The 14,306-nt window shown below is 47.1% G+C and overlaps 1 protein-coding gene across 1 annotated transcript; it reads left to right on the top strand.

The window, feature by feature from the left end:
- Nucleotides 1-9,632: 9,632 nt before the first annotated feature.
- Nucleotides 9,633-10,649, top strand: LOC149991177 (melanoma-associated antigen 8-like). The gene has a single exon (XM_090264866.1). The coding sequence runs from the start codon at nt 9,633-9,635 to the stop codon at nt 10,647-10,649; it is 1,017 nt and encodes a 338-aa protein (XP_090120992.1).
- Nucleotides 10,650-14,306: the final 3,657 nt, after the last annotated feature.

Here is a 14,306-nt window from a genome sequence, read left to right on the forward strand (position 1 = left end):
AATGATTGCTATGAATGAGGCTCAAACATAAAAAAAGCCTGGAACGACAAGGCAAAGGCAGACAGATAAACCGTAAATAGGCAGGACGTCCCCAGGATCCCTGCTGCAGTTCAGTGCCTCTAGTAAAAACAAAACCTTTAGGACACACAGTCTCCAAAGTGTCAGCCTGTCTGGTGAAGAGACATCATGGGAAGAGGGGGTGGCTCTTCTCTGACCCTCCCACCACGGTCCTATGCATGGTTTTGCACTACAGTAAGCAGTGCTGAATAGTTGTGGCAGAAACTGTATGACCCACAAAACCTAGCAAAGCCACACAAAAAGATTACCAACTCCTGCTCTATATAACTCTGGAAATTAGGTTGTGTGAGACCACCAACACTGCCGTTCTTTTTTCAAAACTGGTTTGGCTTATTTTAGTTCTTTGTCTTTCCATAAGAGCATTCTTCATTTTACGTTTCAAACTCATCCTTTTAATTTCTACAAAAAGTTACCGCTGGAATTTAAAAGAACAATTATTGAGGTAACATTCACGTAACACAAAATTAACCCTTTTCAAGTGAACAGTTTGGTGGCATTACTTGTGACCCTGGCAATTAATAATCTGCATTCTGTCTCTGGGGGTTTAATTATTCTGAATATTTCATATAAATGGAATCATGCAATAGGTGACCTTTTTTGGTGAAGTATGGGGTGGTCTGTGGGCTTCCCTTTAACACTGGTTTCTGCTTTCTATCCTAACGGCTTGGACAGAAAGGGCCCAGAGGTCTGGGGGAGGGAGGACCTAAAATATTCCCCTCAGCCCAAACTAAGTATGGTGGGCAAAAGGGTTTTGGACAAGTGTGACGTGCCTTGCACACCTTCTGCCAAAGAAACCCTTTGTTTCCCCAATGTGGGACATTGAAAAAATTAATAACTGCCTTTTATCATCTAGTGATTATGGATTGAATGATGCCTTTTAACCCTGTTGCCAAATCTGTTGCCCTCAGAATACAACAAGGATGCCAGCCTGTTAAACCAAGCACGCCGTTGTCCTGGGACAGCCAACTGACCTGGAGTCTGCAAGATCCTTACCCATGTGGGAAGGCCACCCTCCCCTCCACAGCCCCACTCTTACTAGGGATTTCTGGACCCAAGGGTAGGTAGGACGATGACCAGGCCCAGCTTTAAGCAGCTAGAGGAGCACGAGACCTTTGCCCATTGTCCTTCATAAGATTATAAAGGGAGGGTCTTAAGTCTGAGAGGGGGAAATTGTTATTTTTTAGTGTCATAAAATTTTTAATTAATTAATTTTTAAAAAGACTAATATAGGAAAGGGTGAAGCTGGGGAACTTATATGCACAGCCCATGGACATGAACTAAAGGGGGCAGGATTGCTGGGAGAGGGGGTGCTGGGCAGAGGGGAGCAAAGAGGAAAAATTGGAACTACTGTAACAATATAATCAATAAAATATACTTTAAAAAAATAGGTGACCTTTTGTGTCTGGCATCTTTCACTTAATATAATTTTTTTGAGATTCATCCGTTTCATCGTTATGTACCAGACTTCACTTCTTTTTATGGCTGAATAATATTCCATTGTATGAATGTGCCACAATATGCTTCCTCATTCATCCGTTGATGGAAATTAGGGCAGTTTCCACCTTGTGGCTATTATGAATAGTGCTATGGTAAACATGAGTGTACATGTGATTTTTTTAAATCTATTTTCAAGTCTTTTTGGGAATGGAATTGAGGGATCATAGTTTTTCTATGTTTAACTTTTTGAAGAACTGTCAAACTCTTTTCTTCCTGCTGGGGTTTTTATTGTGATTGTGATGAATCTAAAGAATAATGTGAGAATCATTAACATCTTAACATTGAGTCTTGTGACTTATGAAAATAGTACCTCTCTCTATTTACCTCCTTTTTGATACTTTAATCATGGTTTTGTAGTCTTCAGCATACCCATCTCACACATATTTTGTTAAACTTATGCTAAAACATTTATTTTATGTTTTCTGGTTCTGTTATAAATGATATTGATTTTTTCCAATTTTAACTTTTAAAAGCAATGATAGTATATAGAAATATATATATATATACTATGTGACATTTCTATATTGTCCTTGTGTCTACTGACCTTGCTAAACTTAATTAGGAATTTTTATATGTAGACTTCAATTAATGTCATCTGCTAATACGGACCATTTTATTTTTTTATTTTCCTATGTATACACCTTTTATGTTTTCTTCTTGCTTTATCACATTGGTTCAGACTTCCATATTTTTATATGGTTTGAAAGCTTACCTAAGATTGGATATCGTGGACTCTTCCAAATCTTAGAGAAAAATAATCCAGTCTTTTATCATCACTTTTGATGTTGGCTTAAGGGTGTTTGTTTGTTTGTTTGTTTTTGCATTTGAATCAAGGATCAAAAGCCTTATGGATGTCCAGGCCAAAAATTGCCCACATAGAAGCAAATATTCTAAATAAATTAATAACATATTCAACATAGCAGTGAATTAAGTGGCCCAACAGCCTGAGTCAGTCTGTTTGGCCTGCTATACAAAAGTTCTACAGACTGGGTGGCTTATAAACAACAGAAATGTATTTGTTCAAGGAGGGGTGGAAGTCTGAGATTAGGGTAACAGTTTGGGTGAAGGTCTTCTTCTGGGTCATTGACTTCTCATTGTATCTCACATGGTGGAAGAAGCTAAGGACCTCTCTGGAACCCCTTTTACAAGGCATTACCCCCACTCATGAGGGTTCTACCATCATGACTTAAGCACCACCCGAAGGTCCAATTTTCTACTACTATCACGACAGGCATTAGAATTTCAAATATGAATTTAGAGGGGACACAAACATTCAGACCAGAGCACAGGCTGTGTTCAATGAACGAAAATAAGTTTTAACATTATAAAGCATTTCCATGTGCAGTTCCCTGTATTAACAAATCAGCAAAGAAAAAACACTTGATCACATCGATGGATTTTTTTTGGGAAAAAACAACAACCTTGAGAGATAGTCAACATGACTTTATAATAAAATCATTTAGCAAAATCAGAGTAGAGGAGAATGTCCCTTTCTTAAAATGGCAGCAAACAAACTGAAATATGAAATGTCAGAAACATTCTTGTCAGGCATAAGTTGTATACATATATACTATCACCTCTACTTTTTGAAGCTTCACTGAAATATAAAGCCAGAGTTATGGATATCAAAATAAAGAAGTATATATATTGAAACAAAAGGATTAATATTTGGTGTTACAACATGACCAACTATCTAGCCAATTCAAAGGAGTAGGCCCATGCAACAGTGGAATGAATAGATGACTCCAGAAAAATAGCGGATGGAAGATCATCAGAGCAAAATCAAGAACCTTGTCATGCAAAAGCCATAGCTATTCAGAACGTGCGATAGAAAATACCTCCAATTACAACTGCAACAAAATTTAAGTTACCTACGAAGAAGCCTAACAAAAATGTAGACAGTCCTTATGGAGGCAGTTATGCAAGTTTACTGATAGATTCAAATTAAAGAGTTCCCAAATAAATAGAACAGTATACCATACACATTGAAGGAGAACAGAATGTTGCAAAGATGGCAATCATCTTTTCTTTTTAAATTACAGAGTTACAGATTTATTGCCTTAAGTTTAGGGCCAAAATGAATGAGAACCTTGGACCAACTCTGGAAAATTGTGGAAGAGAGAATGACATTTTAAAATATGGGTATCAACAATGTAATCTAAACAACAAAACAGGAGAAACCGCTGGGGGAGACTGAAGACAGTGGTGAGCTGTTACTTGTGTTTGGGGTGGTGGTAGTGGGAAGTTAGGAGGGCCTGCAGCCTGCATAGATGCAGATGACAAGATGGGAAGGAGGAAAAGTTTAAACTTCTGCTCCTACTTCATTGTGGATATGGGGAGGCAACATATCAGGCCATTGTATGCCAGTGTCTCTGGGGTAATACCAGCACAGCAGGAATAATGGGAAGATTGCACCAGTAGGACTCCAGAGTCTGTGTGAATAACCACCTGAAATCACCTTAGTGGGTAAAGACAAACCCTTTTTCAAATTTACTATTTTAATAAAAGATAAAGACTGGACTATAATAGAGTGTCAAGACCAGAGGAAATCAGGCAGCGTACAGGAGGGTATGCATTCCTTTAACTTGGCCAGATGCAAAATTTATTTCTGACTCTGAGTGAGGGTTTGAAAAAAATGAAAATCAGTCCCCTGGACTGTGAAGCGTTAGATACTTCAAAAGAACAGGACCTCCCCTTTCCCCGTTGCCCATCGTCTTCTGTGCAGAAAATAAATCCTTTAGAACAAAATGTTTCAAAAATCTGGCTGCCTGGTAAAGAGAAGGTACAAGAAGGGAGGCTTGTTCTCTGATCCTCCCCCGCTGTCCTGGGCGCTACATTCCCCCACAGTGGCATGTGTGAGGAAACTACAGCAGTGTCTGTAAGGGTGGTGAGGACCTTCCACAGTAAGGACTGAGGGGTCCATCCGCCCAAGAACAGAGGGCCATAGAGAACCCAGGCCTGCTGCTACTATCAGCTCTGGGCCTGCCCCCCACCCCGCCAAGGGCAGGGCTATCAGGCTGAGCACTCCCAACCCCCACCTCCTCAGGGAACTGGGGAAGTCTGAGCTTTGGTCTGAGGGGCACAAACTCAGACTTGCAGAGGGCAGGGGCCCAGGTCCTGTCCAGTCAAGGCGAGCACCAGAGGAAGCACGGCGTGTTCCGCTCGGATCGGATCCCAGCTCCACTCCTGCTCTCAGCACTGGGGGACCCCAGATATGCTTTACGGATGTGACTTCCAGTGACTTCCAGCCGGGAAGTCTGAGAGAGGTGAGGTCCGCATCTGGGAGGCCTGCTTCTGGTCCATAGAGGGAAGGAGCCCAGTCCTGCAGAGATTCAAGGTATGACCCTGAGGGAGGACTGAGCGCCCCACCCCGCACAACCACAGAACCCAGGTTTGCCCCTGCTGTCAGCACTGAGAGTCCGGGGCTGGGTTGTCCTCGGATTGAATACTATTTCCCACAACCCACCCGCCCCCGCCTGCTCAGGGAGCTCGGGAGTCCAGGAAAGGGTCTGAAGGGAGCAACCTCAGGTCCGCAGGTGGTGGGGCCCCGACTCTGCCTAGAAGCAAGGTGGGGGCCAGAGAGGGGGATGAGGGACCCCACGGAATCCATCTCAGCCTCTGCCTGCAGCCCTGGGAACCCCCGGGCTTGGTGCCCTGATGTGATGATGTCCACAGACTTCACCTGGGGCTCTTGAGGCATTCAGGGCTTCGGTCTGAGTGGCCTGGCCTCCCGTTTAACAGAAGGGGATTCCCAGGAGGTGAGAACCAGGAGGGAAGACAAAGGGACTCTGGACCCTGGAACAGTCAGTCCTAGGAGGCCCAGAGGGCAGGATGACCAGAAACGGCGATTCATAACTTCTACATCTTCGAGTCTGGCACTCTGGGGGTTCCTGTAAGGGCGCACAGCCTCTCAGGTCGGCAGAGGGTGTGTCCAGGACATGAACGGAGTCAACATGAAGACCCCAACGGAGACCAAAGGACCCTGGGCCCCTGAACGGTGTCAATCTGGCAGGCCTCAGCGGGGCAGGAGGGGAGGGCGTGGGTGGGGGAATGACCACACATGGTGTTTTCTGATTTCTGCATCTGGGTCTGAGAGACCCTGGGGGTTTCGTGTTAGGAGCTGGGCTTCGGAGAGCAGAGGAGAGGACACCAGGCCCTGCTGATGTCAAATTGAGGACATTGAGGGAGAAATAGGGGGCCCTGGACACCACAATAATCAGTCCTGGGAGGCCAAGTGGGTGGGGTGTTCACAGGCAGCAGTTTCCTGACTTCTGTATCCAGGTCTGAGACACTCTGGGGTTCTGCATAAGAAGCAAAAGGCACAGGTTGGCTGAGGGACCCTGGACCCCACAACCTAAGGAACCCCATAAAAGCCCACCTCTGCTGTCAGCCATGGGAGCTTTCCATGACAGGTGACGAATGCAGCATTTCCTGACTTTCTTATGTCTCCAGGTCTGAGTGAGACTCGGGACTTGATGAAAATCGTAGGGCCTCAGGTCCACAGACGAGACGGCAGAGGTACTGCCCAGGAGTCAAGTGGCACTTCCTGACTTTTGCATCCATTTCTGAGAGGCTCTGGGGGTTAGTGTAAGGAGCAGAGCCTCAGGTGAGCAGAGGGGAAGGCCCAGGACCTGCCAGAATCAAGGTGAGGACCCTGAGGGAGGACTGAGGGGATCGAGGACCCGTAAAGAGAAGGGAGTCCACAGAAGCCTGCCCTGCTGAAAGTCTTGGGAGGTCCAATGGTGAATGACCACCCAGTGAAGACACCACAAGAAACCCATACCTGATGTCAGCCTTGGGAATTCAAGGGGCGGAATGACACATACAACAGAGGGGAGGACCCAAGTCCTGCCATTGTCAAGGTGAGGATAGAAAGGGAGGACTGAGGGACCCTGGAGCCCACAACAGGGAGGAGCCCACATAACCCCTGCTGTGAAACCTGGGAGGCTCCAGGCCTGGTGACCACATGCTTTGTTCCTGACTTGAGCATCTGCTTGTGAAAGAGTAAGGACTTGGTAAAAGGAGCAGGCCCTCGGGTTGGTAGAGGGAAGAGCCCAGGTCCAGCTGGGAGTCAAGGTGAGGACCCTGAGAGAAGACTAGGGGACTCTGGCACCCGGGGTCTGAAGGGTCAGGCTCCAGGTAGGCAGAAAAATGGGGCCCAGGCTCTGCCAGGACCCGAGGTAGGACTTAGGAAGCCCCTTAGCAAGCCTTGAAGGGTCCCCACTGTTCCCTCTTCCTGCCACCAGCACAGGGAAAGCCACATGGCAGGGCTGTTGGTGTGGGTTGCTTCCAGACTTCTGCCTGAAGAGTGGCAAAGGAAGGTGATGGCATTGTCCTGAAGGGGCTGGTCGCAGGGCAACAAGGGGAGAGGTTCAAGGCCCTGCCAGTAATCAAACTGTGGGTTTTGAGGCAAGATGGGGGCACCTCCCACCCCAGCAAAAACAAGGACCGGCTGCCTCAGGCCTTGCTGGCACAGCTGGGTTGCTCGGGGCATGAGAGCAGATGTCATGTGTCTTGAAGTCCACCTTGGAGGTCTCAAGGAGATGAGGGGATTGGTCTGAGGTGTGTAGCTTAGGCAGTGAGAAGGAGGGGTCCAAGGCCCTACAGGCTTTAAGGTGAGGACCCTCAGGAAGGACTGAGAGGGTTCCACCCTGGGCAGAAAAAATCCCCACTCTCATATACCAGAAAACCCCAGCAGTCAGCCCTGGGAAGCCTGGAGGATATCGGGAACAGACTCCTCCGCAACTCCCCCTTGTGTGAAGGGGTGTCTGCAAGAGGGTGACCTTGACTTGCAGTAGGCATTCTCAGTTCAGCAGAAAGGAAAGGTTCCAGGCCCTCCACGAGTAAACATGGTTACCTTGGGGTGGGCTGAGGATACCACCCTTCAAACAAAGGGGGAGCCTGAAACCCACTCTGTGCTGCTCTCAGGCATGGGTCTGCGGAGGGGGTTCCACCTCTATCTTGTCTCAGGGCACTCAGAAAGTTGAGGGCTTTGGTCAGAAGGGATGACTTCAGTTCATGAAAAGAGGGGCCGAGTTTTTTTACCAGGGCTGTAAAAGGTCTGAACCCTTCCTTGGTGAGCTGCACAGATAAATTTAACACTAAAGAAAATTTATGGAGGTGGGGATGATGCTATGAAGTGAACCATTAATAAAGCCTGGGTACAATCAAGAGAGAAGCAAGCCAAAGAAGACGTAGGATTTTGAGACTTTAAGTCCTTCTGGGGACTGTGATGAGGAAATATTGATGTTTCCAATAAAAACATGTTGGTGAGCTGCACAGATAATTTAACAGATAGCTTTACAGAGCCTTCTTCTAAGTAAAGGCAATGAATTCTCCTACAGGTGGATTTATTTAAATGAAATATGTTTATTAAAAAGGAAAACACACACAATGAGACCCCACACCATCAATCAGCCCCCTGTCCTCACCAGGGGTGCCCGGAAGTGACATGCTCTCCCTTTCCACACGCTTGCTTCTTGAGAGGGTTTCTCACTGAGGACAATTAGGGTAAATTCGGGCCATGAGGAGTTCTGTCTATGCCTAGCCAGTAAGAAAGGCAAGTATATTTGAGGACAGACTAAGGGGACTCTCTACCCAGAACAGATGGGCCCAGGCCCTGCTGGCCCTGCTGGCCCTGCTGGCCCTGCTGTCAGTCGTGTGGGAACCTGGGCAGACTTGGGAGCAGATGAGGTTCCTGTTCACATTTGTCTCAGAGCTCTCAGGAAGGTGAGGTCCTTAGTCTGAGAGGACAATGTCCCTGGGATCTCCACTTGGTCAACAGAGAGAGGCGTCCCAGGTCCTGCCAAGAATCAAGGTGAGGATCCAGAGGGAAGAGTGAGGGTGTCCCAATTGTCAGAACACAAGTGGGCTCCACAGAAATCTGCCTTCCTTGCTTTGAGTGTTAGCCTTGAAAACCCCGGAGAGTGCTGTCAGCCTGAGCCCCTCCTCATTTCCTTATCGGTGGTGTTCTCAGGGAAGAGAGGGCCTTGGTCTGAAGGTCTGGTCTCAGGTCAACTGGGGCAGGATTCCAGGGTTTTCCAAGAATCAAGGTGAGGACTGAAGGGGACCAGAGCACATGGGAACCAAGACCTACCCTGCCCCTTCTGTCAGCCACAGGGAAACTCAGAATGGTGCATGGATTGGCCCAGCTCACTTCCTCTTCCGGTATCTAATGGAGGTGCATCCTAAGCCTAAGTAGAGTGGGCTCACTCAGCAGAGTGATTTGTCTGAGACCCTGCAGGGTGTCATGGTGAGGAAATGATTGGAACCTTATCCTAAGACAGGTGGACCCAAAACGTTGGTCACCCCTTCTTGATCCCATGGGAGGCTCTGGGCAGGTGTGACCAGATGTGGAGCCCTTTCATTTTTTTCTCTTCAGTGTCAGGGATGTGTGGTCTTGTTCTGACAGTTTAGCCTCAGGCCAGCGGGAGGCAGGTCGGGGGCCAGTCCCTGGCAGGGGAAAGGTGAGGATCCTGAGTGCACAAGGAAGTGACCACCCACCCAGAACAGAGGGGACCACACAGAGTCCTGCCAGCACTGTGGTCCCAGGTCTATGCTTGCCATCTGCATGCTGAGGTGTCCCTTCATTTCCTCTTACAGGGGCTCCAGGTTCCAGGACGTGAAGGCCTTGGTCTGAGCTACCTATTCTCAGGTCACAGAGCAGCCGAAGATCAGGCAGTGCCAGGAGTTAACGGTGAGGTGCCCACCCTGAATGTGTACGCAGGGGTTTCCCCACCCCAGATCAGAAGGGACCCCCAGCACCTGACACCTCCACACCCCACCATCAGCCCCAGAACCATAGGCCGTGCCTTCCATACACTGAGCAGTCATCTCACTTCCTACTTCAGGTTCTTAGTGGACAGGCTGATCAGGAGTGACCCCTGTGAGGCCCAAGAGCACCATTAAAGAGGGGGCCTGTAAGTCGCCTTTGTCAGAGTCGCCTAGGGTACATTTCTCAGGTGACACCTCTCTCACTCTCTCTCCCCCACAGGCCCGTGGATCCCCATCGTCCACCTTTTGCCCACACTCCAATAGCTGTGCCACCAAGAGTCACCATGCCCCGCCATTGGATGAATGAGCTCTGGAAGCTTGAGGAAGACCATCAGGACCCAAGAGAGGCCCAGGGCCTGGTGGAGGCGCAGCTCTTTGGGGATGAGGAGGAGGAGGGGGAGGGGGAGGAAGAGGAGGAGGAGGAGGAGGTCCTGTCTCTCTCCTCCTCCTCCTCTTCCTCCACCTCAATCCTATTTCCAGACAGCCTAGAGGAGGTGGCTGCTGCTGAAACACCAAGTCCTTCCCAGAGCCCTCAGAGTGCCTGCCCTCCCCTCTGTGCCATGGCAGCCCCTCCATGGAGCCAATCTGAAGATGAGGGCTCTAGCAGCCAAGAAGAGGAGGCGCCAAGCACATGGGAGGTCCCGGAAGATGCCAATGCCATGCTCAAAAAAGCCCTGCATTTGAAGATGACGGAAATGGTGGAGTTCCTGCTCCTGAAGTATCATGCAAAGGAGCCCACCACAAAGGCAGAAATGCTGAGTAGCGTCATCAAAGAGTACCAGGACCACTTCCCTGAAATCTTGAGCCTCGCTTCGCACTGCATGCAGCTTGTATTTGGCGTTGATGTAAAGGAAGTGGACCCCAATGACCACTCTTATGTCCTGGTCACCACGCTGGGCCTCACCTATGATGGGATGGTGAGCGATAGGCACAGATTTCCCAACACTGGCCTCCTGGTCACACTTCTGTGGGCGATCGCCGTGGAGGGCGATTGTGCCACTGAGGAGGAAGTCTGGGAGGTGCTGGATGTCATGGGGGTGCATGACGGGAAGGAGCATTGGATCTATGGGGAGCCCAGGGAGCTCATCACCAAAGTTTGGGTGCAGGAACAGTATCTGGTGTATCGGCAGGTGCCCAACAGCGATCCTGCATGCTATGAGTTTCTGTGGGGTCCCAGGGCCCATGCTGAAACCAGCAAGTTGAAAGCCCTACAGTTTTTAGTCAGAGTTAATGCCAGGGATCCCAGTTCCTTCCCATCCCTGTCTGAAGAGGCTGAGAGTGATGAGGAAGAGGGGGCCTGAGCCAGAGTTGCCTCCTGGCACATTTCAGGCCCATGTTCAGCAGCTTCGCTTGCTCGATATGAAGTGAGGCTCATTCTTCACTCTGTCTTTGAGGAGTGAGCAGTCAGAGTTCTAGGTAGGGAGGGCCAGGACAAGTTGGGAATAAAGGCTGTGGCACCGTTTGATTTACGTTCTCTGTGATGATTTAGAATTTGATCTTTGTTTCCTCCGGGAACTTTTTTATAGGTCGTTTTTGTTTGTTTGTTTGTTTTTAATAGGAGGTTTAATAAGTTTCACCATCAAAGTTTGTAAATGACATTGGTCACACATGTATTTGTACTTGTCCTAGTTTGTGATCCTGAACTAGATAACATAGCATTGGGACAACATTTCCATGGAAACATGAAAAAACTCAGCAGTTCAATCAATGGGGTTAAGAAATAGAGAAATAAAAGGTTGTTAGTTCTTGCTTCTTATCCCTTCTCGTCTGTCATTCTATGAAACAAATTATTTAAGTATCCTTGGATTTGCTTGGTTCATTCAAGGGGGGAAATGTTAGATATCTGCAATAGTGTCAACAGTAAAATTAGTTAGTTTAAAAAAGAGAAGAAAAGAAAAAAAAAGTGGAGACATTTCACCCTACTCAATGGTTCATTCATTCCCCAGACATTCACACAGCCTCTGTCTTCTGGAAGTCCCTGTGTAAGTACTGGTGACACTAGCATAAGCAGGACATACCTACTTATAGAATGACAGTGTGGGAACTGCAGTCATATAAGGAAAGTGATGAGGTGACCTCTAAATCCACGATATTCCCACCCTTCCTAGCCCATGACCCACCTTCTACCTCACAGTTCATTCCTCTTCTCAGTACTATGCATGATGTTTCTCAAGACAACAAATAGCAGGACCCTGAGGCCCAGGTAGTAAAAGCAGGCCTAAGGGAGGAAAGTGGCAATGAGAATCAAACACAACTTGGGTATTGTCTGATGTTTGCTGAGAGCTGAGTCTGCCAGGTGCTGACATTTCTGTCCAGTTGCAGCACTTCCCCGCATGACAGCACCCCTCCCCTGGCCTTCCCCGCTGTGCCCTTCTGTCCAACACCAGAACCTGGTAGGATGACCTGCTCATCCCTGTTACCTCCTCTGGAGGATGCACAAGATGTCCTGCCGTTGTCCTGACACAGAGGCTTCCCACTCCCTGCAGGAGTCACCTTTGATCCAGTCTGATTGCCACAGCCCCTTAAGTGGAAAGTGTTACTTTAGACCCTGATGTTTAGATACCTTGTCATCCCTCCTTGGGAGTCTTCCAACACACTCTCTGCTTTGCAAATGGGCTGTGAGTAGAGTATGATTGTGCCTATAACCTACTGGGCCTTGGGATATAACCCTGAAGATACACAGAGGATTTATGAAGCCACCCTGGTGCTTGCAGTAGGACTTTAATGGGCTCCTTATTTGAAGCTAGGAGCTGAACACATACACAGAGGAAAGAGCTTATTTAGCTAGTCAGAAAGTACTGCCTCAGTATAAATAAATGGTAGATGAGGAGCAAACATTGACCAAAACCAAGTTTCTTAAACAAACAATCAAACAAACCCTGGGACCCTCCTAGGAGGTGAAAAATGGTTCCTTGGTGGACATGTTAGGTGGAATTTAAAAGGAAAAAAATAATAATTAGCCACCCTCCCACACTGTCTCTTGTCTGGTCCCTGCCCCACAGGAAAGACCTGGCTTTCAGTGAGTCCAAATGCATCTGTGCAGGTGCTCAGGCAAGTTCAGTCATACAGAGGGCAGCAGAGATTGACAGGTTAAAATCTTACCCATGCGTCCAAAGGGAGGAGAACATTCTCAGCCTACTGACATTATAGACAGTATTGCACAGGGAAGTGCAGAAAGGCGCTATTGTGTGAAGAAGGGGAACCCTCCCTGAGGAGATTTACATGACCCTCTTACAGTTAGATGTGGTTCTGTATTTGAAGGCATCTGTCACATAGTAGGCACTTAAAAGTTCAGAGAATTTCAAGAGAAATCTGACCACAGGAAATCCTCCAAGCAATGAAGATGGTTGTCACCATAACCAATTATGATGGTTGCTTTCTGATGAGCACCTACAATGTAATGGTGCATAGAAGGGACTTGAGTGCCCACCCGTATCTTCTGTTGCTTTCTTCCCTGGACACGGTGCACACTGCATTGCCAGTGCATTTATAGTTAGGAAGGGTCATGTGATGACTCCTTGCCACTGAGACATGAGCAGAAGCATTGTTTGTCACATTCACACATTTGAGAGCCAGTATGCCTGTTCCGTGCTCTCTCCCTCGTTTCACCAGCAAATACGGCAACTCCGAGTTGAGATGAGGGAACCACAAGATGGAAGCAGCCTGGATCCCTGGTTACCTGGAGCAGGGGTCCTACGCCAAACCGCATCAGAATTCATTTCTGTTCTACTATTTCCATTATTAGGTTTATATAAATATTTCTCCTCGCAGGTCACCACAAATGCTATATTGGTGTATATGACTTCAAAGCTTATACTAGTTTTTGTCATACACAGATGTGCTATGAAATATGCGGCATTACCCATGATGTACATATTGATCTGTCACATGCCTTTACCACTTAATAATTTGGATGCAGGATATTCCCATGACAGCACACATAGACCTACTTCACTTTTGCAAGAAAAACAATCAACCCTATTCAAAAGTGGGCAATGGAATTGAACAGACATTTCTCCAGGGAAGATAGTCACATGGCAATGAGCAAATAAAGAGATGCTCCACATCACTAATGACCAACATTAGCAAAGTTTGGGAGAAATTGGAACCCTTGCGCACTGTTGGTGGGACTGTAAAATGATACAGGCACTGTGGAAAACAGTATGGCGTTGCCTCAAAAATGAAAAACAATTACCATATGACCCGGTAATCCTACTTCTGAGTATATACCCCCTTCCCAAATTGAAACCTGGGTCTCAAAATGAGATTTGTACACCCATGTTCATAGCAGCATTGTTCATAATAGCTAAAATGTGAAAGCAAACCAAGCATCTATCAATGGACAAATGGATAAGCAAAATGTAATTTAATGGGATATTATTCAGCCTCCGAAAGGAAGAAGATTCTGACACATGCTGCAACACAGATGAGCCTTCAGGGCATTATGCTAAGGGGAAGAAGCCAGACACTAAAACACAAATGCTGCATGAGTCCCCTGATATGAGGTACTTCGGGTAGTCAAATTCATAGAGACAGAAGGTGGAAAGGTAGGTTCCGGGGGCTGAGGAGAAGGGGCAATGAGGAGTTATGATTTAATGGGTACAGAGTTTCAATTTTGCAAGAGGAAAAGAATTCTGGAAATGGGCGGTGGTGATGGTTGCTCAACAAAAAGAATTGTACTTAATACCACTGTATTAAGTATTAGTATGGCAGATTTTATGTTTTGTGTATTTTACCACCATAAAAAGATACATTTCATTTAAAAATCACACGATGTGACAGACAGAAATGAACAGCGTCTTTGATCGGCTCCTCGATAGACTGGACAGACACAGATGGGGACACGATGAACAAGGTTGAAGAAATGTCAACATAAACTTCCGAAACTGAAATGTAGAGAGGGCAAAGAATGCAAATGATGGAAGAACAAAGCCAAGAAATGCTGGACAAGTACAAAT

The sequence above is a fragment of the Furipterus horrens genome, unplaced genomic scaffold (genome assembly GCF_987537825.1).
Source record: "Furipterus horrens unplaced genomic scaffold, mFurHor1.1.pri manual_scaffold_17, whole genome shotgun sequence".
Classification (NCBI taxonomy): Eukaryota; Metazoa; Chordata; class Mammalia; order Chiroptera; family Furipteridae; genus Furipterus; species Furipterus horrens.

What these genes read in the sequence shown, in the direction of transcription:
- LOC149991177 (XM_090264866.1), top strand. Translation starts at nt 9,633, where the DNA reads ATGCCCCGCCATTGGATGAATGAGCTCTGGAAGCTTGAGGAAGACCAT.